Source organism: Drosophila melanogaster, chromosome 2R, assembly GCF_000001215.4.
Source record: "Drosophila melanogaster chromosome 2R".
NCBI lineage: Eukaryota > Metazoa > Arthropoda > Insecta > Diptera > Drosophilidae > Drosophila > Drosophila melanogaster.
Window position 1 is genome coordinate 20496651 of NT_033778.4, and position 25800 is coordinate 20522450.

Here is a 25800-nt window from a genome sequence, read left to right on the forward strand (position 1 = left end):
TGAGAATTCTTTGACAGTTCCGACTGCAATTTCAATTTTTGGCATTTCGTACACAGAAAGATATGATTTCAAATGTTTCAATGTAAGTAAATATCAAATTCATAAATAAAATGAATTAGTTACAGTGCAACTCTTGCACATCATTCCATCACCGTGTTCAAAATCAAAATCAATATTAATATTTTTACTCCTGGGATTATTTTACATTTCGTGTTTTATATCTTTTTTAGCCATGCATTGCAATGCAAATATATATGCGTTGGATAACACTGTGTTATTAAGTGCGATATTCACTTCGTTAAATAAATAAAAATATTACATATTTTACTACAAAAATAGTTCGGCTTGTTAGTTATAGTGCATTGGTTATACTCGCCTACGTTTAGTAAAGATAATAACATTTAAATCATATAATTCCATAAAAATTTGCATACTGAGTATTATTCATGTCATGTGCTGGTAATGAAAATAAATTTTAAATAATTTAATGCCAAGAAAATTTGCATTGTTGGTTGCAGTGGCCCTCAGGAACATTTATGGGTTATCCCAGCGGCCAAGCTTCACATAAACACATCAACTACATGAGCACCTGGGATGATAAGGCTGCACTAAGTGCGCTGACGGGTTTCAAACACTCGGCTGCCGGATGACCCAGAATATGGATGCGAATTATTACAAGTGTCACAGGACGAGGCGACAAAAATTATATATACACACGTACGGCGCATAGAATGTGTACGACAGCCAGCCTATGCACACAAAAAAAGGGGAAAAATTGTTGAGATCCTGTGGAAAAAGGGGCGGGGCAAGGCGGGGATGACGGGTGAAGGAAGCACATCAATCACAAAAGAATTATGTTGGGGTAAACAAAAACATTTGTCATGAAGCGGCAGACAGAGCAGAAGTTGGGGATATGGAAAGCACAGACAAGGGCTTCAAATGCCAACGGATTGAGGACATTAGCTGGAATAGCTGCTAGAGGAGAGGCCAGAGCTCCGGAGATCCCGAGATGCCAGTAGTGTCAACTGTGGTTGTTGCCCAGGAGGAGAAGAAGAGGAAAAGAAAAAAAAAACAATATCAACCGGCCACATAAATCTGGTCAGCTCAAAAAGGTGAATATGTGTGTGCCGGAGTTGTTGGGCGGGGCAAAACCTTTTGAGTAATTGCACACATTTAAAATTCTTTTCACACTTTTGATGCCAGAGGCAATAGGAACACGTTGGCCTCCAGCAAAGAGGTTGGGCTCAAGAGTTTCCCCAGCTCAGGGGTCAACACTCTCGTCCACCTAAATGCAGTATTTATGCATAATTTCACAAAGTGCATCGCCGAGTTCGTTTTGTTTGCGCTAGCTTATTGTGTCCTGCATTAGAGTGTGTATGCTCTACCAAATGTTACCCATTCGCCAGGACAAAGGCTAAATACTTGCTGGCAGTTATTAAATTTTATGCATCTGCAGCAAGTAATTTGAGCTGGAGCAAACGCAGTACACGTCTTGGCTAAAAATTTGCATTTAAATGAGTTTGGCCCAAAGGCAACGTATCGAAACTAAATATTTTCCATGTTTGCTTGCCGGCAAGTGTGGAGCAGGTTATTTTTACAACTTATGCAACAATGCACACATGTACACAAATATTTTGCCAGCCCCCCCAAAGAAAGCGAAGCAGTTAAGGCGCATCCTGCAGCTGGGCGGGTTATCGTAAGTCCTTTGATGCAACACCACTTTTGGATGCATTCGGATCCTCGCACTTTTCCTCTTGGGAAGTCAGCTTTTAAAGAATTAAAGTGCAATTGCCCCGCAGCCCGTCATCCATCGGCCAGATGACAAATAAAAGGGGAAAAATACATAGAAAACAGAAAAAACCAAATGAATAAATGTTTACAAGCCAAAGGAGCACTAAGTGAAGACAAATTGTTTTTGGCAATTTGTAGCTCCTTCCTGGGATTTTTCTAATATTTCCACAAATTACGTACACAATTTCTCGGACTTAAGATCCAGATGCTGCCGAAAATAACAAAATTATTAAGAATGCACACAAATGAGTAGCTGGGAAAAGGGGTCCAAATTGCTTGCGGCTTGTCTGCACTCAAAATTGGCTCGAGTGTGGATTGCAAAAGTGACCAATTTTATTTGCAAGCATACCATACTATATTATGTGGCATGTTGCCGGCAGGAAGTGGGCTTGCAGTCCGTTTACTGTTCCAATGACCTTTCGACATGAGCCAGTCGAGCGGACGGAGGCAGCCAGCCGGAAAGCAACGAAAAGTGGCACAGTACAAAAAAACAATGCCGACGCCGTGCGAGGCGGGTCCGGACTATCTGATACCGTGTACAAGCACTATACACATCCAAAAAATATACTTCTTCATATAGAGATTTTAATGTAAATATAAATATTTGTTTGAATATTTAATATTATTTGTTAGCCTTTTTTAATGCTTACCAAAGTTCCAAAAGACCCACATCTTTGGGCCGGAAAGCAGCTCGACAACATAAACGGCGACCTTTGACTGCCACAGACGATGGACGAGTGCCGAGGGTGGAGGGGGGGGGGGGGGACTTGTGGGCTGAGTTGGTGGAGCTTCTCTATTCATTTGGCCCGACGACTGGGCGCTCTGCGTTGATTTCCGTTTGCTGCATGTAAGAGTGCAACTTGAGCCGGCACTTGCACTCACTTGAGAGTGTGTGGGTGGCCGTGTGGTGGGGGCTTGAATTGCGGGTGGCTGTGTGGGTGTGCGTGTGTGTGGAAAACTAAACTGTTGCCATGTGACAAGTGGCAGCTTGACGACAACAACAACAACAGCAGCTACAGCTACAACAGCAGCAGCAGCAGCAACAGCTAGAGCAACATCAACGTCAGCATCAATGACGCTCGGTGCGCACTTTGCCGCAAACAAAACGGGGCAGCAGCATGCACCTGCTGCAGCAGCAGCAGGAGCAGCATGGCTCGGGGATCGAGGATGCGGGGAGCAGGAAGCGAGTGGAAGAAAAATGACGAGGACCATGAGAAGGACTTGACTCACTGTTGTTGTTTCAAGTTAAAAACTGTAGAAAGCGCACTCAAAAATTGCCACAAAAAGGCAGCAGCAGCAACAGCAGCAAAAGCAGTCACCCATTTTAGCACTCAAGTAATGAGTCGCCGTCTAGTGCTGTTTAACCCATGCCAGCGAACTCGGCAGACAGTTGCAGTCAAGGGGGTTAAGTGTTGGAATTTAATACACAATGCAGGCAGTCACCTGTGCGAATGTTTATTGAACCCGTGCAGTCGAAGTTGAACCCAATGGCAGCGCAAGGCGCATAAAAGCCATGGAATAGAATCATTTAACACGAAAATCCGATTATGAAGCTCGTACGGACAAAGTCAATATCCTTGTATTTATTGAGTGGAGAGAAAAATATACTACTTCGATTTGGTGAATTGTCAATGCAGCAACAATTGAAAATCATTTGAAGCCTTTCAAACGACACACAAAAGAAATTGATTTCACTTCTTCATTTTCTCTTCATCTTTTTGCCGGCATTGCCTCTTCGTTGCCATGAGATTGGATTTAAATTTACACCAGGACTTGGCATTGACGTCATCACAATTGTGACATCTTGGTCAACGGCTGTGAATAAAATATGCATAGCGTAAAGGAACACCACCATTGCAAAGATATTTATATACAATTGAACATTCCTCAAGGACATTGGCTCAAAAGCTGAGGCGTCCGCCCTGAAAAGTAGGCAACAAAAAAAACCATACGTAAGTGCCCCAGGTTGTCAGTTCAAAGGGATATGGTAACCTGCTCGAGAATAATGAGCTCTCCGCCCCCTTAAAAAAGTCGGCAACCCACCCTTGACCCCGTTGGATACATCGGGGGTCACTTCCAGCACATTAACCCTCAAACTGGCTTAACTAATTCTCTTTCGACTCGGCAATTCAATTAGCAGTAAGTCCATGGACACACACGCTCACAAACATAAAAAAGGACGTTTTAATCGAATTTATGTGTATGTGGCACACAACGGAGAAGGGGGTCAGTTAATAGTTCTGCCTTTGGGCCAACAAAAGGCTTACCTCAAGCCAGCTAGATAGTCAACCAGCCAGCCGTGGGCGGATTTATCTATTCTATTTTGTAATTTTTAATTTCACAACTAATGCGATTATTCACGGCTGACGGACCAGCCTGGCAATAAAAATGGCCAGTGTGTAAGCCACGTTTAACACTCGGTTTATTTTTAGTTAGCCAAACGCTTTCTCTTCCATTCGCCCTTCGCATCCTCTGAAAATACGCCAAAACTATTCGCACACGAGCTAGCTCTAAGCTCCAACTTTAAGCCCCCAGATTGCTGCCAAAAAAAAATTGGACCTTCAATTTATATACGAAGATTTGGCACCCTTTTGTTAGCGGGAAATGGAATTGGAATAATGAAAGTTGTAAAAAATACTAGCAGCGCAACAGAAGCAAGACTACAGAAAAATATTTAAAAATGAATTGCAGTTTAAAGTCAATATACCATCTATTTCATATTAATATATTTATGTTAATATTATATTAATTTAAAAACAATTTCTTAGCACAGGATTCTCTAATAAAACGGCTTTCTTTATTTAACATACTATATGGATCTCATGAACTATATCACGTGTAGGTTCATTTGCTTGGGTGGGAAAATTGCCACCGAATGCAGTGAGCCGTGCAAATCTCACCGAGAGCTGTGAAAAACTGGCGAAAGTCCGACATAAACAGTACTCATCTGGGAGTCAAGCCGTATTCATTGTCGCCACCGGGACTGCGAATTAAAGCTCCGCGGCGTGCCCATTCTCGGTTATGAGCGCTTAAAGTCGTCCATCCCACGCTTAACATTTAATTAAAAATTTTGTAATTACCGCCGGGGAAGTGGGTTTGCCTTGCTCTGCTCCGCTTTTCACTTCGCTTTGCCGCTGGCCAAAGATGCAGCTGTCTCGAGCGCGGAGCTCCTTTGCTCCTCTGCTCCTTTTGCTGCGTGGCCCTTGCATCTTCCAGGATGTGAACCCACTTCCCGGACTTTGTTTGTCTTGGAGAAGCGATTCACACCCCAGTGGTTTCGTCGAGAACGGCACCTAACTGGCAATGCTATGAACTTGGCAGCTGACTATGCTGCTCTCCATTTCGAACTAATTGATAAATGTATACTACTTAGTGGTTCTCTATACTGAAACGAACGTGGGAAACCTGGTCATTGTCGTTGGCAAGCTGCGGGATTCTGGTTCGTTCATTAATTTGTTGCAATTTCTTGGCGAAGTCAAAGTCTCGGCTCAGTTGCAGAAGATGCTTCGGTTATGCAATGGCTACGCCACCGACATCCCTTAACATTTTACGCATTTTTCCAGAAATTCCATTGTGTTGCTGCACGTGCCAAAATGTATTTGGGCGGGCTTTTGTTGGGGTGGGCGTGGCATCAAAGTGCATGCAAAATACGTGACATGCATATTGAAGTCACTTACTATTTATTTTTATTACGCAAAGCAGCCAGAACTTTTTACACATATTTTTTTTTTACTAGTTCTCCTTTTGTTGTGGCAACTTTTCCGGAAAGGTATCAGCGGCAACAGCTGAAAAAGAGGGAAAAATAGGGAAAGAAAACTACACCAGCTCCCCCTGACATGTTTAATAAATGGCAGTAGCTGTCAGAGGAAAGTCAGAGTTTTTTCTTGTTAACCTTCATTGAAACTTTACTGAAGTGAAGGTTCAATACTTATAATTTTTGCGTGGGCTCATTAAATTTCAAAAAGTTTGATATTCAATTACCATTAGGCAGAAATAATGCCAAATTTATGAAATCCATTAAATCTGATTTCGATTCGAACATCCGCATTATTTCACATTTCCATTGTGCATGTCGACCTGTGAATTATGCCTACTGCTTATCGACCCAGAAACATTTCATAGGACTAATTAGCGTCCAACGAAATCAAATTTCGCCCTAATAAACCCATAACAGCGATATCGTGTTTCGCGAAAATGCCAAATTTTCATAAAACCTCAAAAATTGATGGGCTGAGAAATAGGCAAAATGGCATCGCAATTATGCAGCAGGACTTGACAGGACTAGAAGCGACAGGCTGGGTCAGCCGAGGACACAGTTTAGCACCTAGCTATGACCATAAAAATTTGTAATTTTCCCCAACACATATTTCCTTTTTGGCAACCGTCCAAAGTATGCAGCGTGAAAAGAAAGAGGGCAAAAATAAGAAAAAAATTGTTCAGGCCGTAAATAACCAAAGTAAACAACGCGACAAGCGGTTTGGCGGAGCAGGAGGTCGCTGGAAAAGAGCAGACAAAGTCCCGGCCGCAAAAGCCAAAACTCACTGCGAATGTGAATATTCTTGGAATTTTCATTTGTTGTCTACAGTTGCATGGGGTTGCATAGTTAGGAATGTCTTTTCTCCAAAAAAAAAAAAAAAAAAAAAAAAAACTGTAGTCAAACCAAACCAAACCATTCCAAACTAAAACCCCCTTTTCCACCCACTGTCAACGCAATTTGTCGCTTTGTGTTGCTCCTGCCGCTGCAGTTGTCGCTTCATTTTTGCAACAAAAGTGTTGCAAAATATGTTGACAGGAAATGTTATGCGAATTTCACTGCGTATAAAATGAAATTTACGTGCAACTTTGCACAGTGTGTGTGTTTAGTTTTGCCGGAAAAGCTTTGGTGGCCGGCCTTTAAAAATTGTAAGAGTATATAATTGCCAATGAAAATCAATCATTGGATTCGAGCTCAATGCAAGCTGATTCAGTTCCGAGTTTTGAGACTCAATTAAATGCACGACAGATCGTACTTCCAACTGGCTCATATTGTGTACAGTAACCAGTTGATCGCAATTAACTAGCTAACTAGATACAGATAAGCTAGACGCCATAAATTAGCCACAAGCCAGTGTGTATAAAATTCAGAACCGCCTTTCTGCGAGTAACAGTTTATCGTGAGGTGCTACTGTGCTAGGAAAACCCATGTCCATATTTATCTTGAAACAGATTCTGCGAATCGTTAGATAATGCTTAAGCTATGGCTAATATGTATCTTGACTGTCAGCGTGGTCTCCATACAGGTAATCACATCTGAGGTCTGTTTCATATGGCAGTTAATTGGAAAGTATGGTTTTTATTATAGAGTCTCTCACTTCTGGAGGAAACCAATTACGTGTCAGATTGCCTGGCCAGCAATAACATCAGCCAGGCTGAATTCCAGGAACTCATCGATCGCAACAGCTCCGAAGAGGATGACCTCGAGAATACCGACAGAAGATACAAATGCTTCATCCATTGCCTAGCGGAGAAGGGAAATCTTTTGGATACCAATGGCTATTTGGATGTGGATAAAATTGATCAAATTGAGCCCGTGAGCGATGAACTGCGAGAGATACTCTACGATTGCAAGAAAATCTACGATGAGGAAGAAGATCATTGCGAATATGCGTTTAAGATGGTGACTTGTCTAACTGAAAGCTTCGAGCAGAGCGATGAGGTCACCGAAGCGGGTAAAAATACAAACAAATTAAACGAATAATCGGTCTAAAACTGGTCAAGCAACTTAATCGCAATTGTTTTATGCCAGCGGGAAATTCACAAGCAACTGTTTAGTTTCATTTCTACAATGTTCATCTACAGACTTGTATTTATTGCGCCTCTGATTTTGTTATTGTTCAGCTTGGCCAAGGTGGGATTGATATTTATATTTGACTAAGCTTTTGATTTATTTTCAACAAACTACAATATATAGGCTCGCCACCCCTTTGATATATTTCATTGGAATTGGCAAGACTTTCAGGAGTGTCTACAAGTTAATAATATTACCATAGGAGAATATGAGAAATACGCGCGACACGAAACTTTGGATTACCTGCTCAACGAGAAAGTCGACTTGAGGTACAAGTGCAATATTAAATGTCAGCTGGAAAGGGATTCAACGAAATGGTTGAATGCTCAAGGCAGAATGGATTTGGATTTGATGAATACGACCGATAAGGCATCCAAATCCATTACCAAGTGCATGGAGAAGGCTCCCGAAGAACTTTGTGCGTACAGTTTTAGACTGGTGATGTGTGCATTTAAGGCTGGCCATCCCGTAATTGATTCGGAATAAATGTCAATAATTTAAATATATGGAAACAATCAAAGTACTACAATTTCCACACATAACTCACATAAGTTTTACTATTTCAAACGAGTGATTTGTAGAGATTGTAGATCTAGTATGTACTTAACACCAGTCAAATAGGCGTGCCACGTAATTTTTATTAGAGCTTATTCGAAACGAGTAATTAATTTTAAGTGTAACAAAAAGTTGTCGCATAAATCAAATGATCTTAAATTATGGGTACATAAAACCGAGGGAAAATATAGACGCTTAGCTTATGACCCTACCAATGATTGATTTACAATCTCATGAAATTAAAAATACTCAGGCACTATTCTGAATAACAGGTCTATCAACTCAATGGCAATTGTGTTAAATAAGTGGAAAATTGATTTTAAGCTGTTCAGTCTGAAGTTAACAATGTTCAACACTAGACTTGCCATTTTTTTGCTTCTTATCGTTGTTTCGCTTAGCCAAGCTAAGGTTAGATACACGAACTAAAATATATTTGATTTACAAATAAATACATTTTAGGAAAGCCAACCCTTTGACTTTTTCGAAGGAACCTATGACGATTTTATTGATTGTCTGAGAATCAATAATATTACCATTGAAGAGTATGAGAAGTTTGACGATACCGACAATTTGGATAATGTCCTCAAGGAAAATGTCGAACTGAAGCACAAGTGCAACATTAAGTGTCAACTGGAAAGAGAGCCAACCAAATGGCTAAATGCTCGGGGTGAAGTCGATCTGAAATCAATGAAAGCAACCAGTGAGACAGCGGTATCCATATCAAAGTGCATGGAGAAGGCTCCCCAAGAAACCTGTGCCTACGTCTATAAATTGGTAATATGTGCATTCAAATCCGGACATTCAGTCATCAAGTTCGATTCATATGAACAAATACAAGAGGAAACCGCTGGACTAATAGCTGAACAGCAGGCGGATCTGTTTGATTACGATACCATCGATTTATAAAATCAAAACAATGTCGCCATAGTCACAGTAATATATAATCATTTTAATTTGCGGGCTTATTAGCATAATTAATTAAAATTGCACGAGGCGTGCCGCAGGGCGCTTGAATTAAATCAAACCGATCCGAATGGAATCCAATTAATTGCTTTGACCTGGAATCACGCAGCAGGTTAACACATAACAATAATAATTGATTCGTTGCAAATCAGGTAAATTCCTACAATCTGATGCCGTGAATAGAATCTTTCCATATTTCTCAGGACCTGCCTCCGATTTGTGTGTGTGTGTGTGTGTGTGATTTTTTGTCGTTCCCGAGCAGGAAAAAACATTTTCCCCACACACAATGCGATTCCGTTACAGTTTTCCACGGGGCGTATGAGTGTTTATTTGTGTGCGACTTTTTGTCGCTTTCCTTTGTGCCGGCAGGCGAATGCAACGGAAGTTGTCATGTTGCATTGTTGCAGCTGCTGTTGATGCCGCTGCCATTGTTATTTCGTGGAGCTGAGGCTTCGGGGATCGGGATCAGGGCTAGGCATCGGCTGAAAGAAAAGACGAGCGTGCAACGCCCACACACTTGACTGGTCCGCTCTGCCACCTCTCGCCTTTCGATTGTCAGCTCAACTTAACGCCCGCCGCCGAGGGGCGTGGCACATTAGTGGCAACAGCACGGCGATACAGAAAAAAAGAGAGAAAATAAAGCGTAGAACAGAAAAACCAGCGAATACATGATTGTCAACACGCACACTCCCAACAACCGAGGCAGCGCCAACACGGCGTATGAGTAATATGTCCGGCTGCCTCGATGGCGGTGCTGCCTGCACCATGTCAACATGCAAAACAACAATGGGGCGGAAGTGCATTGTAAACGTACCGAGCACTGCGCCCCAAAAAATGCCACCCCATATACCGCCACAAATTCCCACCTCTCGATGGGTGAGTGCAATTATAATTTGGTAAATCGACGGAAGTTCGGATAAACATACGCAAAACGTTTGCCTGCTCCTGCAGCCGACAAGGATGAAAAAAGGCGAAAATGGTTCACCCCGCAGGCCAATGAGTTTTTGCGTCGATGGTGGGAACACGTGAAAATATTTGGTAGAATTTTGTATTGATAAAAACATAAGAAAATACTTTAAATTAAGTGGAAATGGAACTCAACATCCCAGAGCTCGAGTATAACATATAAATAGTGGTAATACAACGAGTGGAAAGCTTCGAATGGGATCAGAATGTTTGTCTTTATAATTTACCATTTAAAATAAGTATTGTTACCGACTTTTTTAAATTAAATAGTTTTTTTTTTAGACATATAAAAACTTAAAAAACCAAACTTTTCATGCAATGTTAAGTTTCCAAAAAGATACATTTCTTTTTCATATATTTTTGATCCTATCAATAGCAGTTGCTGCTTAAAGTTGAGAGCAAAAGCAATCTAATCATACCCACAACCCCCAGCACACATGCCAGAAATTAAATTCAACGGGCAAACTTACACTGTGCTGCATACTTCAGCAACTGCCAATAAAGTGCTTGGCGTGAAGCAGCGCAGTGAAAAAAAAAGGACAGGAAAGAAGAGCGAGGAAAACTTATACTACCTTCCTCCCTGCCTTCAGCTTATGCCACGCTACACTTTCTGTTGCTTCGAGTGCGCTTATCAAAAGACACACACGGCACTGACATGCATCCCAAAAAAAAATTGAAGGGGGCAGGGATACGAATGGGGTGGTGGTGGGAGTGGAAAAGTAAAGAGACGCAAAGGCGACGAAGCGGGGCGCTTAAGTTTTCCTCGTTTTTTTTCTGCAGCGTCTTTACTTTTGGGGGGAAGGCGGGAGAGGACCCTTTGCAAGTTCTGCATATGACTGCAGACACGTCTTGAAGACCCCGCGACACTCATCCCCTAGCCACCCACACACCCCCCCCCCCTCACACACACACAAGTGAAGGGTGTAGGTGTGCGAGTGTAAGTTGATTTATGCCACTTTGTATACTCAGCATGCGTATGGGTATACGTACACTAGAAACAATCTATAAAATGAATCTACAATCTACAATGAAAATATTTCTTCATTGTATACTTTTAGACAACTTTAGAGAATATTTTGAATTTGAAGTAATTTCTCTTCCAACCCATACTCATTACTTTTACTTCCGAATCGACTCCAAATATTTCTCTCAGTGTCGTTTTGCCGGCGTGTGTGTGCACACGCTGCATAAATGATTTATGGCCAACTCTCGCGACAGTTTCGTTTCGCTTTCGTTTGCAGAGAGTGCAACAAAGGAGCCGCGGAGACGCAGATAGCCAGAATGGAAACTGTCGCATAATAAATAATTATAATTGTATTTTTCTTTCCCGGTCTTCCCGGTTGGTTTTGCACGGCTCTTTGTCTTTTGGCTTTATCCTCGTAGGTGCCACGCGCATTAATAAACTTTATAAATATTTAAGTTGAGTGCGAGGTGACACTGAGTGGAAGTGCGGGTAATTGAAACCGCCGCAGATGTTGCCCAGATGCCTTCCGAGGTCGGACAGCTGATAATGGGTCAATACGATGGGGGCAAACGTGAAGAGCTATATATTTCGATCGCATCCCATTGGCCGGGTAAATGCTTGGCAACACGATAGTGGGTCAAAGAGACGACAACAGCCCAACTTCCGGCAACTTCAAAGTTTGAGCTTCCTGCTTAGCCACCCAAAAATCTTTGCTTCCTCAGTTGGCCTTTTTCTGTATTGTCATGAAAGCGAAATGCGCGCTGACAGGAAACGGGAAGTGCGGCTCATGCAACATTTATGAAGGGTCCACACTCCAGGCCCCTCTTGAAGGAAGGACAAAAACTAACAATGGATCGCACCGAAACAAAAAGATACAGCAAAGAACTTGACGCGTAAAAATTGTCACAAAGTGTAAATAGAAAATGAAATTGAAATGCCACGCCGAGATTTAATTAAATTTCTGGCCGGCCGACGAGACAAACAACGGAGTGGCCAAAAACTGCCCACAAATAGCCAACACACGTATACGTAAATAGAAATAAAACTTGTGTATGCACTTTTGTTAGTCTGGTATAAATATTTGAAAAATCTTCGCACATAAATAATTTCATTTAAATTGCATACATAATTTGCAGTAGGCAAATCGGTAAATATTTCAATATCATCGGCTATGAAAAGGATTTTCTGCACACTGACTGTGCCAATCAACAAACAGCCTTTGTTAAAGGACTTCGAATGCATCCATCTCGGCCAACAAACGAATTTCTTCTGCCATTCGAAGCTTGTATTTCTATCATTGAATGCTGCTGATATCAAATGAATTCGTTTATTTGTTAAATTTGATTTCTGGAGTATTAAATTCTGGGAAATCTGGTCGAATAAGAACGAAAGTCAGCAGTAAAAGTACGTGCAGTAAAATATAAAATAAATAAGTGGAAAATGGTGAAAGTAGAAAGTTTCGGCCAGGATGTTTAAATAAAATCCATATTTGCATTTGTTATATTCAATTTATAGTTACCGTATATCATAAAAATTAAAGAAAACTGTTATGATGTTTTTATTTAATCTATTACAAGATTCGGAAACGGAAATTAAAGCAATCTATTGACTTCGTCTAACTTAAATATGCCTTTTGACTGAAGCTTGATAAATTGAGCAATACCTTTCTATGAATTTAATATGCTTGCGGCCTCGCCACGGGCACGGAATATTAAATAAAAACCAATAAACGTTAAAAGCCTTTGCAGTGGGCCGTGGCCATAAGCCACCTGCCAAACCAGGTCGACCAAAACCACGATCCTCGGCCGACCGTCGCAAACCCTCCCTCTTCTCCCTTCTCCCACGATGTTCCGATTCCCCTTCGAGGCTGGCTATGCGCCCGATTAAATGCATTTAAATGTGTTTTCATCATAATTATGCATATGCAAACATGACTCGACCAGTGGCCACTCTATCGTTGAATATATCCCCCCAACTTCGTTCGACTGCCTATGGGCACGGCTATTGGCATATGTCCTGGGTTTTCCGGCAGCTTAAGTGCTTTAATGGCTTTAATTATGTTGCATGCAATTATTGTCCATGTCCCGGCAAGAATGATCTTCATCATCGGCACAATAATGATGCCGATGCTGCTGTTCGGAAGCTCCTGGCCACGACCGAATTCAGCAAAAATTATATAATTAATATATGAAAAGCGAAATGGATGAAGCTCCTCAATACCAGCACTTCCCAGGCCTCGTTCTCTCGCCTGATGCGCGTTTATGTAGGAAGAGGAAAGCAGATGCTGCACGCTTTGCTTTTGAGCATAAAATTCAATCGCTAAATTATGCAAATATTCCGCAACTGCGACAATCGCCTGGCGCACGTTACGTATACGCAATGCCGGACGTATGAGTGTGGTTGTTTGCATGCGTAAAGAGGTCGCCGAGTTCATCGATGACGATTTTACTGCAATTCCGCTTCCGCTAACCGATTTTTGGCGCAGATGCAAGAAAGGCCCCAAAAAAACCAACGGAATGAGGTGTGCATATATATAGACGTACAATGCCAGAGGAGTTCAACTGAACAACAAGAACAAGAACCAAAAAAAGGCAGCCTTTTTCTTTGAAATTTTATACCCATTACTAAGATGTAAAAGTGTATGTTGAAAAATATAAAGTCAACAGATTTGAGTGTATATACGGTTTGAAAAAAATTTATTTCATACTTTTGCACATATTTTTAGCCAACTTTAAGTTAGCGTAGGGTAATGGGTATTGTTTAGTTGAAAGCTGTGGACTTTCAGAGTTTTTTGACTATTTTTTCGGCACCTCTTCGGCTTGCGTAACCGTCAGTTTTTGGGGTCGCACAGCAATTTTATTTCGGCGACATGACAAACGCAATCAGCGTCAGTCATATGTGTAAAAATCTTTCCGCTTTGCGCGTGAATCTGCGCTTTGCATGGAAATTGCAGAGCCTAAAAGTACGAAGTCATCAGCCATCAGCCAGGGGGAATAACTTCAACTTTGGTGACCAAGTGTGTCTTTAACTTTTACCACCTTGTCTAGCCCGATTCGGTGTCCCTCATTAGGTTTTCCATTCATCCAAAACCTAATTTGCAGCATGCCAAACTAACAAAAAATCCATTTACTCTTGGCTCCAATTGCTTCTGCTTTTGCCACGGAGAAACTATTTTCAAGTCCTGGCTTTTTGGACTGCCTGCCATTTGGCCGCAGGAGTCGCACATTGAGTTAATTAAAGTTGTACATGGTAGGCGCAATCAAGATGAGAACAAAAAACACATGTGACCGTGTCGGTGTGTGAGTGGCTTTGTGTGTGGGTGTGAAAGTGTGTTTGTGTGTGTGTGTGTGGGCAAGGGAAAAGGCCAAAACAAATTGCCAAAGTCAGAGGGGCAACGTAGAACTTTTTTTTTTGAGGGCTGAGAGCAAATGGCAATTTATAAAATCCTTTGAAGTGTCGAAAATCAGTAATTGTAGTCAAAGTGCAAATTGATTGCTCGCCTCTCTCCCTTTCTCTCTCTCTCTCTCGCTCTCTCTCTCTCTCTCACTCTATCTATATCCCTCCGACACACACTTACACATGTATACGTTTTCCCTCTCGCTCTTGGGCAACCGATTCGTGCCGAAAAATCAGTGTGGCAGACATGTTTTATTGAGTGTAATTTGTAGTTGCAAATTAATGGCCGCACTTCACTTTTAATTAAAATGCATCAAGAAGCGAACTAGAACAAGGCAGCCAAGGGACAGCATGAAAAAGTATGCGATTGTATGCCCCAAGAACAAAATTAGCTTTTAACAAAATTCCTAGGCTACATATGGAATAATTGGTTCGGTTTATTTCGTTATAAGCTCAATTAATTGATTTTGTTGTACCTCACAGGAAATGAATATAATTAAAAGTTAATATAATCCTAAAGCTTATAATACAATTTAATAAAATTCTAAGGAACACAAATGAAGGCTTTAAGCTTAGTGCGACACACAGAGATGTCTTGAGCTTAGAAATAAGAAGAAAGCCATTTTTCATTGCATTTAAAGGACCCTCGTTCAATATCTGAGTTGTTTCAACTTTTCCCGCGATTCCCGCGAGAATGCCTGTACTTAATTCCGACCACGTCAATTTCCCTTCATCAACTCCTTTGACGCCTGTTGCACGAACGGGCCGTTAAAGGATGCAACTGCGTCGAAGTTTTGAATAAATTTTCGCCATTTGCCGGCGGCAACAGCGGGAACAACAAGGCAACTCGACTGTGCTCCTCGCAACGCCGCAAGGACGCTGATGCGGATGCGGATGAGGATGCGGACGGGGACGAGGAGATCGTGGCATCATCAATTTTGGTTTGCGAGACTCATCAATAAAACATAACAGCAGCAAATGGAGACACATGCGACAATGCACATGCGAGAGTCCAAGGGATATGGATACTGATGCGTCAAGGACCTGGCTCTTGATTCCCTCAGCAGCGGCTGCCAGTGTTCAGATAAAAGCTTCGTCCATTGATTTGGTCAACAAGTTTTGCCATCCTGCTAAAACAAAAAAAAAGAGCAGTTGCAGTTTTTAGTTTTGCGTGAATATAATTTGAAAAGAACATAGCCGAACAGGTGAGTATTTCTTTAAGGAAGCCAGATTCCTGTCCTTAGCTGCCTGGAAACCATTTAACACCTTAGTCACTATCTGGCAGATATGAATCTACAAACACCCCAATTCAGCATGCTGACAAAATAATACTCCTACAATCAATGGAATGAAATGTGTACTTCTAAAATCCGGCAATCCGGAAGCAATTTAAATTAAATTAAAGAGTCTTTAAATTGAATACATATAAGCCGATTCCTGAAACGATTCAAAAGTGCAACATACGTATTCAAAGAAAAACCTGGCAAGGAAAAGGATGATCTCCTTCACAACGGCAGGTCAAACCAACAATCTTGTCTCTGTTCCAGAGACTTTGGCCTCCGCCAAGAAAACTTTCTCGACTTTAAGAAGCGGAATTGAACCTTTATTTCCACTCGAGTTTTAGCCCTCAGTCCATGATGATGTTGACTATGGGTATGTGCATCAGCTTAACGACGAATCCAATCAAGCCCATGATAAGGAATCCTACGCCAATGCCAATGCTGATACGCTGGAACTCCCGACGATCTGGTTTTGTGCAGCGCTTGTAGAACCGCAACGAGTTCTTATAGAAATCCTTGGACGGAACCATTAAGATCAGCAGATCCTTAATCTGGCATTTAATGCGTTCCACAGACTTGCACTTCAAATCGGGTAAGAATTTGCGGACACTCCTGGAAATTTAATAGATGATTTCGAAGATGCGATAGTATTTGAAAACATACCTACCTCTTGGCACATTTGGCCCTGTATCTGCGGCGACGAGAAAGTAGTTGCTCCATCTTTTGATTCGTTCGAATATCTGAGTATATCAGTCGCTTGTTTTGCGCAAAACAAATTTCTGTCCGAGCGTTCGAACTAATTCTAACGGCCTTTTGAGATCGACATGAAATTTCGGTCCTAATAATTGGCAGCTGTTGTGCCGAACATAGCCGGCAGCATTGTTAGCACATGCAAAGTGTAGCAACTTAAAATGGAAAATACTGGCCGGTTTACACACATAATCAAACTTTACGCAAATTGTTTGCCAGCTCTGGACACACAAGTACGAACATTTTCGACTAGTTTTCCTACTCCCGCTGAACAGAGAGATTGTTGAGAAGTGAGCTGGGTGGGTAGGTGGATGGGAACTTAAATGCTGCAATTTGTTTCACTGCCGAATCGTTGCTGTCTTCACTTGAAGCTTAACTAAATGCAGAGGGAGCCAGTCTGAAAGTTCTCCAGCTCCAACTCTAAGCCAAAAATTGCCCCCTCTTTCTGGCTACCCGTCCTACTTCCTTTTGCATCTATCTCTATCCATCTCGGTGCGTGGAGGATAGGTGGTGTTGTTGCTACGATTTGACAGCCTTGGCTTCAGAGATCCCCAGGACAATTCACTGCAAAATTGGTAGACAAAACTGTGCCACAACGGGCTCCGGTCGGGCTCCTCTTTGGCTCTACCAAGTATATAATTACACTGCCAGAAAATAGCAATTAAATGATTAAGTGTAATATAATGAATTCAATTGTGTGCTAGTTTAAGCAAACAAGGTGAAATGAAACTTATATATTTATTTATAAATACAATATATGTCGAGTTATATGAAATCATTTAACATATGTTTCAAAAATAAATTCAAATAAATGTCTTCATCGACATTAGTGAGCCATTACATTTCTCTGTGTAAGCATACGGATGTGAATGTGGCATCGCCATCGCTTGTGCGCCTGTGTTTGTGGATATTTATGATGGTGTGCGTGCTTGCCGTTTCAGGCATTGCCATTGAGATTGAAAAATGTTAAAAAATTGCTTTTAAATGCCGCAAAATACAATTTATTATTCAACAGAGGCAAACGCCAAACACTGAGCACAATGTGCGCCCAGGGAGTGGGCGTGCACAGTCGCCCCATTTCAGGGATTGTTGTGTGCGGTGGTGAAGTCGATGAGTGGGCAGGGGGCAGTGGGGCTGGGGGATGGGGGATCAGTGGGCGGGGCATGACCAGTGTGCGTAGGAAAGCTCAACAGTGTCGACTGCTTGGTTGTAAATTTAAATAAAGCCCACTTACACACAAACACACACGCACGCACGCACAAGGACGATTGTTACTGCAGTTGTTTTGTTTATTACGCATACGCACTGTGCGCCGTCCATTGAAGTTGGTCATGAAGCGCAACGAGCCTTGCGGACTTTCTGGGCCCCCCGATTACCCCGATTTTGGGGTCAGCTGTAAGAGATTTTAAGGCCGAACTTTAAGAGTCGACACCACAACGATATCGAGCCGTTCAATTTGCGCTACCCACTTCACAATCAAACTATAAATTCCCACGCAAATTCGTCTCATTTCATTTGTAATCCAAGAGCAGTTAACACACTTTTGTGTAGGGCTAATTGTGGATTAGAAACGGCATCTTGGTTGGTAACTTTTTTTTTCGGTTTTGCCTTTTCTGTTTGCGGTGGCACTTGAACAATTTTCCATGTGCTCCAAAAACTTTGGCAATAAAATTTGTTTCAAATTGCTTTTGAAAAGGGACATCGAGGGGGGAAGCGAGGACGAGGACGATGAAGATGGCCAGCACATCCGGCGTATTCTCTCTCCATAGAGCACCAAAGTTGTCAGCGGGCGAATGACCAAAGTGCACCCAGAGGGCCAAAATAAATATCAAATATATTGAGAGGGCGAGGCAGTCGCGCAAAAGTTAATTACATTGTGTTAACCGGGTGGTCCTGGGTTGGGCTTTTGCGCTGGACTGGGCTGGGCCAAGGCCTAATTTTGTAATTCTCTTTCTGAATCATTTAACCATGAAATTGCCAGCCCTGCCACGCCCACCGCCGGCCAGCCCATGACTGGAAAGGACTAACCAAATGATAACCCACAACGCATTTACTCCTCATGGATGTCAGTTCAAATGTGCAAAATTAGCCTTTCAACTGTGCCAGTGCCACGCCCCTTTATCATAGTCCTTCCATCAGGACGCCTTCAAACTCGCTTTTCCGCCCAAAAGCCCACAACCACCCCCTTCTCAAATCCATTTCAATTGGCCCTGGGGCAACACCGCCATGTTGACAGCTGGCACGCAATTTATAATGAAAAGTTTCCACTCGCACATTTTGGATTGCGGGGCTCACCTATTCCAATATTTTCTCGCTTCGTGTTCATTTTGTATTTAGAAAATCACATTTTTAAACAAATTAATGCAATTAAAGCAGCCAACGAATTACTTGTGGAAGCAAAGTTCGCATGCAGGTCAAGGAATTAAGAAAGGGTCTGACTGACTGATTAATTTTCAGTGTCTTTTGATGTGTATAAGCTGCTTTCGCCTGAGGCTCTTGTTGAATATCTATGGCGAAATGGTAAGAGTAAAGAAATTAATTAAATTTCAACAACTCTTAATCAAACAGAGATGGAAGGAAGCTGTGCTTAAATACGTGGTCTACGAAACAAACTTGAATCTTATGTTTCGAAGCGCCCAGCATCATATATGGGCCACATATCAAATCGATGGCATTTTGCGGTTTTGGCCAAACAGAAAACGTATCGGGGATAGAAACCATCATAAAGATATAAAACCTGCGCAATGATTGCCAAAAACGGGACAGCCAGAGCCATTACCAATTTTTGTGCTTAACGCTTCAGCGAGCAAATCACTGGCACAGACAGATAGACATGGCACAGAGATACGGATTCGGCTAGAGATGCAGATGCAGATGCAGATACAGATACATTTACAGATTCGGATATAGAGAGGCAGTGGCAGTGGCAGTGGCAGAGGTAAAGCCATAGTTTTAGTTCCGTTTGCCGTCCCTCTACTTATTCCATCAGCATGTCATCATGGCAAATCAGAGGACATGCAACATTGCATAAAGATTTGTCACAGCTCAGGCTCCTAGTTTTCCACCCGGGAAAAATGGCAGGCAAGCAGGCAGGCAGGCTGCTGGCAGCACAACAACCGATGGAAAACTTTTTTAGCCCAGAAGGAAGTGAAAGGCGAACGGGCGGCTATGGGGGCTACGACTCAAATCGCATTTTCGCATGCTCAAATAGGACAAACTGTGCTGAGGACCCGGATGCGAATGCGGATGCGGATGCCGAATCCTGAGCAACTTGCTGCAAATTCAATTTCGTCTAGCTCGATTGCATTGCGGCACATTGCTCGAAATTCAACGGGAACTGCTCGAACTCAAACTCCAGCGCTTTGGCTCGCAACTCCACTGCTTTCAACTCCAGTCCCATCGATTCGCATTGCATTTCAATATATAAATATTTATACACAAGCGAATTTGTGCACAGCTGAGCTGCCAGGACTGCCAATACACTGCGAGATTTGGTCGCGATGAAGGGCCAAATTCCCAGGGCAATCGTGGTCGATTTTTAACAGTGCATGCGCTGCTAAAATGAAGATATATGAAGCAGTTGCGATTCTCCTTTCACGACCCCCGGAAGAGTAATGGTCATATTGTCCCGCCAATCTAGCTGCATCTGCTGTTCGAGCTTCGCAGAATCGTTTAGTTTCACATTGGCCGTGGTATGTGCTATCTGGTAGCTGGGATCTCTGGGTTCTCTGGGGCATTGCCTAATATCCTTTATTACAAGCTCTATCCCGACATTTGATGGCATGCCTTTCGCTGTATAAATCATGGCTAAGCCCTTATGACATATGCTAAAATTTAATTCCCCACCAGAAAAGCCCATCCGTTTTGTTTGGCCAACGTGTGACAAAATGATTAAATGGTTAGCCGGAATAAGGGGCTTCCAGCCATACGCTTTTGGCCATTGTTCCGGCCATGACAGGGCGAAATTGCTGATGATGTTAACGATGCGATTAGATGAGTGGGTATTTTCCCAAAACAGCGTGTGTGCCAAGATTCAACCTGTGGCAGTCCCTCAAAAGTGGCAAAGTGCTTCGCCCAAGTTTAACGAAATTTGAATATTTAATGGGTATAATTTGTGCCCGATTTTTAAGCCATTAGCGAGTTGGTAAAATGTTAGAAGAAGAAGAAAAATGCGTGTGCGCTTTAGAAAGTTTCCATCGAAGATTAACCCACATCAAGTGTCATTAAATCGACCGCAAAACAGACTCGAATTAAATTTAATATAGGTTAAAGTCTGCTTTATTTCAGCCTCATGTGCACTACACTGAAGTGCAATTTGTGGTGCACTTAACCATTTCATATGCTAATTATGGGCCATAAATTTGCTTCCTGGCCGTAAATCGTTCAGCTTGCCGCTACTTTATGAGACACACCTCCCCCCCCCCCCTCACAAGCTCATAAAAAACACTAGACCATGGAACACCTCTTGCCTCCTTATTGGTAAAGTTTTTCCAGGTGCTGCTCCGGCCCAAACTATATAGACAGACAATTTCCTTATGAAATGAAAATAAACATGACATTTCTGGGTTTATGTACTTTTGCAGCTGTGTCTTCGACTTGCCTACGGCGGCTCCTGCTGATGCTGCTCCTCCTGCCGCTGCTGTTGGTTTCTCCGGCATCTGGCGACTAGGCCAAAGGCCCAAAACCACCGAGAATCCGAGAGCAACCCTGCTCCCCGCCCAGCTAACATGGCTATGACTGCTATAAAATGTCATCTTTTATTATGGCAAAGGCTCAACTGGCGCAGACTGCGCCTAGACCGAGGCGGAATCCGAGATGTTCGTCCCTCTCCATCGGCGTCCCGGAATAGTGGCAAACAATGCTGCCTCCCCCTTTTTGGCCTCCAATCTTCCAATCCTCCGACCACGCCTCCAAATGTCTCTGGCTTTATATCCAGTTTACACGCTTCGCTACACATTTTCCCGCAGACAGAGACAGGGATAGGGGATAGAGATAGCGAGGGATAGAGACGGGGCGATGTGGCAAGCCAAAGTCTCATGCTGCGAGTTTCATTTCCGGTGCGACATTTTGTTACAAAACTTTATTTTCAATTTGTGCACATATTACACCCAGCATGCCACGCCCTCTCATCGCCCCAACCGATCCGCTGTTGGCCCACTTATCTGGCTTTTGTTTTTATTTTTAGTGAAATTGTTCTATTTTTGCTATGGCAATTGCCTTGGCCAGCCAGAGATCCGCAAAGCTGCAAGTGTCCGTGTCCAGGTCCGTGTCTACTTATCATCTTCGGGGTGCACTGGGTTCCAGCTCTGGTTTCACCCCGCCACTGGGGCTGTTGATTATTATTACAAGCATTATGACCGGATTTCATTGGGCTGAGAGGAATGATTCGGGGAATGAGTATGGCTATAGGGATAGGGATGGGGATATAGACAATGTCCTGTCCATGTCGGTGCCAGCTGCTCGTAATGAAATTAGTTTGTCACTCGTTCACGAATGCCAAGGATTCCCGCTGCAAATCCCATTCCTGCAGTTAATGATTGTTTTCTGAAGGGAGGCGGGCGGAAAAAAGTGTCTTCATCAGTCGACTGAGCGTTTTCTTTTTTGATTGCTTTTGCTGTGAGGTCAAGTGCAATTATGCCATCATTCTGCTTATGAAATTTAATTTTGCTAAAACAAATAGAATGCCCCACTTCTTAAGTTAAATAGCAGGGTTTGATTGTATTTTCACTTACTTGAGGGACGGGGGGAATGATGACCAACATTTAGACAATGCAAAGCAGCTTATGAAACAAATAAGCAAAACACACTTAGGACAAAGGACCTTCTTGGAAATTGGTTAGTTACTAAGCGGATTTACCTGAGCGGAGGGAATTAATTAATATATTTTGGCACCCACATCAAAACAGAATGTCAAAACTAATTTGCGCCTGAACAAAAAAAAAAAGATGATTAAAAATTAACGAGATTGAGTTTTGGGGTTGGAGCAAAAGGAAAGTTCCCCAGCATGCCATCAACCCAACCGGATGATGAGCTCACGTAATCAATCAACTTTGATTACGTTCAAGAGGCATAGGCATATGACCCTCATAAGAAGGCCAATCCAACCGTTTTTTTTTTTTTTTCCACTTCGGATGGACAGTAGGCTCCAGCTGATTATCGTCCGTTGGCTGGCAATGTTTTTCGGCTCCCAAGTAAGACAAAAATCAATATGTCTTGATGTCTGATAAAAGTGAAATAAATTGTATGGCCCGCTAAGGGAATGTGTCAAATGGCTAGGATTGCTCACACACACACACGCACATTGAGTTCAGCAAATGAAAAGTGAAGATGTATGATGAGGCCAAAAAATAGTGATCAATCGGCTAGTTGAGCCCAGTTTTCCCCCCTCCGGCCAATTGGAATTTCCCGTCTCAGCTTTACTTTCCTTTTTATATACATACATATTTTTTTTCTATCTGAGACCACCTTTAATGCGGGACAATAAATACGCTCTTGAAAGATAAATAAATCCCTAGCACTGGCACCAATCACTGTCAAAGACCAAGTCCAAGGACCAGGAGTCCTAACCGCATTTCACCCTAGGCAGGATAAGCAGCTTAGCCGCCAGCACGCACCTATGGCACAAGTTTAAAGTCAAAAAACAACAATAACAAAAACACGGGGGGAAAAACAGCGTCGGTAAAGCCGCAAGTGGAAAAAAGATACCGGAAAGGCGGAATTTTTCCGACTCTCGTTCAGGTGAAGCGTAAATTACCAATGATCGGGAAAGCCGCAATGGAATGAGACAAACGAGAGCAAAGACCACGGATAAGAAGGAAAGCCATGACTGCAGTCACTTTGGCCGAGTGAAAAACCTCAAAGAGTTAAAGGACATCGGGATTGGGCAGGACCAAGTGCAACAATGCCACAATACCAATGCCCACCTGAGCAACCAAAATTTAATTAACTGACCTGTCAAATGGCGGCCAACCCAGAAAAGTTTTTACCAACTTTAAATGCGAACTGGAAACTGAATTCTTCGCCTAAGATGAGAAGTGTGACAGTTTTTGAGAGCATAAAGAGAAATGTAACTAGTAGCAAATTAAAGCATTAAATTCAACAGCATAAAAAGTGGGCATCTAATTAATTTATGCATTCCGCAAACATGCTAAATTTTTTTCCTACGAAAAAACTGAACTATTTTTTGTGTAAGCACTTTGTAAATTTCATTAAAGTCAACATTTTTAAGCTTTTAATTGTTATAACCTTTTATCTAAAATTATTCGAGCCTTTAAAGCAGCATTTGTGCTCGAGCTGGAAATAATTTAAATAAATCGCTGTGGAGGAAGAACATTTAGCCCATTTGCGCATTTTCTCATAAATTTCACAGCAGATACACCCACTTCACATACTCTCACATGCAGTACACTCAACTTGGCCACTCTTCCATGTCGCGAACTTTTATTAACTTGGCCCTTTTGCAGCTGCCCATTTCGAGTTTGTTTGCACTCGAGCTTTATTGGAAAACGGACACAGAAGCGGGCGTGTCTACTGGCGGCTCATTAACTGCGATTCGGTTCTGCCGGCGTCGCGGATACAATTGAAAACCAAAAATCTCATTTTGAATGCAATCGAGTGATGGAATCAGCTTTTTCGAATTGCCCGGCTTATCAGCGATTGGCCAAACAAAAAGAGTGGCTTCATTAAAACGCAAATATCAAATTTGCAACAATCATTTCGGCGTCTACACGCGAATTTCATGTGTACATTGTGCCCTCCAATCAAGAGTTCGGTTTCAATTACAGCCGCAATTACGCTAAACAAAATTACGTATTTGTAAAATAACAAAATGAAGAGTCGGCGCCGCGTTCGCATTTGCGTTTGTGTGAATTTTCCCTTACCGCAGATATAAATTTGACTGATTTTCATCATCGAGACCAAAAAAAAAAAAAAAATTGGGAAAGCGGATAAAATTCAATTGATTGGCTGGGCAACAAAAGCGCCTGCGAAACTCCATAATGCCAAATGCTTTTAATGGTTAAATGCTAGAATCCTCGTCAATGATACAATCATTTTTGGCAAATATGCGGCAACTCGCACAACAATTTTGTGAACCGCAATTGGGCAAATGGAGTTTACATAAATATTAAATTCGTCTTTCCGGATGAATCAATCCCGCTAAAAAGTGCCCACTCGTTTAGCAACATCTCCACATCGGACATGCATGCTCAACAGTCCCCATTAGCAGCTTTCCAGGATAACTACCAAACAACAAAAAAAAAAAAAAACAGTGGGGAATGATGCACACTACACGGCTGAGCACTCGACATACACACTGGTTTAAGCAGTCCAGCTGCATTCATATCCTGGCCAAGCCCTTTCTCTTTTGACCAGAACAATGGCCAGGACTCCGGAGTTAGTACCTCCTGCACCGGTTGGCACATGCATAGAGCCCCCAAAGGACTTCCCCACCAAGTTCCAGCCACAGATTCCTCCCTCCCGCTTCCCGAATTCTCGTTCTATCTGCGCATAAAGCAACACTTTTCCAATTTCCGGCTATGCGAAATGGCGGGAACGCAGCCAAAATCGGAGCAGGGAACTGAAATAACAGCGGCCAAGAAACAGAATGCAGGGCCATTTAGCCAGCTGCATTGTAATAATTTCAGAGCTGACGGCGTGATCCAGATCAGATATGCGATAGAATCTGAGTTGACGACCTACAAAGTCAAGTCTATAACCAAAGATCATTCGGAATAGTGATATAAGTTAATTTATAACTAAAATACAGTAATTCTTATTGGAAATCATATATTTTCTTCACTCTATATTTGTCCATTCAACTCTCGATTAAAACTCGTGTCTGCACCATGCCATCGCTATAATAATGCCCATTTTGGCTCCATTGTTGCGCAATGGCCGGCGTGGGGCATAATTCACATTGCGCACAAATTCATGGCCAGGATCGTAGTATAGCTCATTATTAATGAGCTCAGCAATCGAAAATGCGTGTACACCCTTTTTCCAGGTCCACATCCTGCATGGCAATGATGCTAAGGACGACGATGATGATGATGATGATGGTGGTGTTGGTGTCGGTGATGGTGATGGCGACTTTCTAACAATATGCAGCACTCTAATGAGCAGCCGCTTGAGCATAAGGAAGCAACGATTCCGCGGAACAGACGAGGCATTCCACTACTTGCGGTAATGGTGCCTCTCTGCCACTGGAACGCTTGTAAAGTTGTCAAGTAATTAATTTGTTCAATGGCATGCTGGAGGTGTAAGCGAAACCATTTAAAGTTGACGACGCCAACGACGCCGACACTTGA

General features: G+C 42.4%; 4 protein-coding genes and 6 long non-coding RNA genes across 11 annotated transcripts; 8 read left to right on the forward strand and 2 right to left on the reverse strand.

Annotated features, from left to right (window-relative positions):
• Positions 1 to 6933: 6933 nt before the first annotated feature.
• Obp57c (Odorant-binding protein 57c) lies at positions 6934 to 7552 on the forward strand. Its single transcript, NM_137637.3, has 2 exons — positions 6934 to 7070; positions 7133 to 7552. The coding sequence occupies exons 1-2, from the start codon at positions 7017 to 7019 to the stop codon at positions 7526 to 7528; spliced, it is 450 nt and encodes a 149-aa protein (NP_611481.1). The 5' UTR covers positions 6934 to 7016; the 3' UTR covers positions 7529 to 7552.
• Positions 7553 to 7600: 48 nt separating this feature from the next.
• On the forward strand, positions 7601 to 8486 carry Obp57b (Odorant-binding protein 57b). 2 transcript variants are annotated; one of them, NM_001299703.1, is made up of 2 exons: positions 7601 to 7678; positions 7742 to 8486. In NM_001299703.1, the coding sequence occupies exons 1-2, from the start codon at positions 7616 to 7618 to the stop codon at positions 8102 to 8104; spliced, it is 426 nt and encodes a 141-aa protein (NP_001286632.1). In that variant the 5' UTR covers positions 7601 to 7615; the 3' UTR covers positions 8105 to 8486. The 2 variants fall into 2 exon arrangements, with proteins under 2 accessions (NP_001286632.1, NP_725965.1); NM_166394.3 differs by having other exon boundaries at positions 7742 to 8140.
• Positions 8487 to 8499: 13 nt separating this feature from the next.
• On the forward strand, positions 8500 to 9108 carry Obp57a (Odorant-binding protein 57a). The gene is made up of 2 exons (NM_166395.3): positions 8500 to 8581; positions 8633 to 9108. Exons 1-2 carry the CDS (start codon positions 8519 to 8521, stop codon positions 9077 to 9079), a joined length of 510 nt encoding a protein of 169 aa, NP_725966.1. The 5' UTR covers positions 8500 to 8518; the 3' UTR covers positions 9080 to 9108.
• Positions 9109 to 9244: 136 nt separating this feature from the next.
• Positions 9245 to 9745, reverse strand: lncRNA:CR44644 (long non-coding RNA:CR44644). Its single transcript, NR_124656.1, has one exon. It is a non-coding gene; the product is annotated as a long non-coding RNA:CR44644 (long non-coding RNA).
• On the forward strand, positions 9545 to 10245 carry lncRNA:CR44645 (long non-coding RNA:CR44645). The gene has a single exon (NR_124657.1). It is a non-coding gene; the product is annotated as a long non-coding RNA:CR44645 (long non-coding RNA).
• A 1599-nt stretch (positions 10246 to 11844) lies between these two features.
• On the forward strand, positions 11845 to 12145 carry lncRNA:CR44646 (long non-coding RNA:CR44646). The gene has a single exon (NR_124658.1). It is a non-coding gene; the product is annotated as a long non-coding RNA:CR44646 (long non-coding RNA).
• Positions 12146 to 12744: 599 nt separating this feature from the next.
• lncRNA:CR44647 (long non-coding RNA:CR44647) lies at positions 12745 to 13045 on the forward strand. Its single transcript, NR_124659.1, has one exon. It is a non-coding gene; the product is annotated as a long non-coding RNA:CR44647 (long non-coding RNA).
• Positions 13046 to 14444: 1399 nt separating this feature from the next.
• On the forward strand, positions 14445 to 14945 carry lncRNA:CR44648 (long non-coding RNA:CR44648). Its single transcript, NR_124660.1, has one exon. It is a non-coding gene; the product is annotated as a long non-coding RNA:CR44648 (long non-coding RNA).
• Positions 14946 to 15244: 299 nt separating this feature from the next.
• Positions 15245 to 15445, forward strand: lncRNA:CR44649 (long non-coding RNA:CR44649). The gene has a single exon (NR_124661.1). It is a non-coding gene; the product is annotated as a long non-coding RNA:CR44649 (long non-coding RNA).
• A 601-nt stretch (positions 15446 to 16046) lies between these two features.
• CG13426 (uncharacterized protein) lies at positions 16047 to 16519 on the reverse strand. The gene is made up of 2 exons (NM_137638.3): positions 16410 to 16519; positions 16047 to 16354 (listed from the first exon to the last, which is right to left on the reverse strand). The coding sequence occupies exons 1-2, from the start codon at positions 16460 to 16462 to the stop codon at positions 16090 to 16092; spliced, it is 318 nt and encodes a 105-aa protein (NP_611482.1). The 5' UTR covers positions 16463 to 16519; the 3' UTR covers positions 16047 to 16089.
• Between the last annotated feature and the right edge of the window lie 9281 nt (positions 16520 to 25800).

Excerpts from the sequence above, each read along its gene's own strand:
- Obp57c (NM_137637.3), top strand. The coding sequence starts at position 7,017 with ATGCTTAAGCTATGGCTAATATGTATCTTGACTGTCAGCGTGGTCTCC. Across the intron at positions 7,071-7,132 it reads TCAGCGTGGTCTCCATACAG|AGTCTCTCACTTCTGGAGGA; the intron begins GTAATCACATCT and ends TTTTTATTATAG.
- Obp57b (NM_001299703.1), top strand. The coding sequence starts at position 7,616 with ATGTTCATCTACAGACTTGTATTTATTGCGCCTCTGATTTTGTTATTG. Across the intron at positions 7,679-7,741 it reads TATTGTTCAGCTTGGCCAAG|GCTCGCCACCCCTTTGATAT; the intron begins GTGGGATTGATA and ends TACAATATATAG.
- Obp57a (NM_166395.3), top strand. The coding sequence starts at position 8,519 with ATGTTCAACACTAGACTTGCCATTTTTTTGCTTCTTATCGTTGTTTCG. Across the intron at positions 8,582-8,632 it reads TTTCGCTTAGCCAAGCTAAG|GAAAGCCAACCCTTTGACTT; the intron begins GTTAGATACACG and ends AATACATTTTAG.
- CG13426 (NM_137638.3), bottom strand. The coding sequence starts at position 16,462 with ATGGAGCAACTACTTTCTCGTCGCCGCAGATACAGGGCCAAATGTGCC. Across the intron at positions 16,355-16,409 it reads AGGGCCAAATGTGCCAAGAG|GAGTGTCCGCAAATTCTTAC; the intron begins GTAGGTATGTTT and ends TTAAATTTCCAG.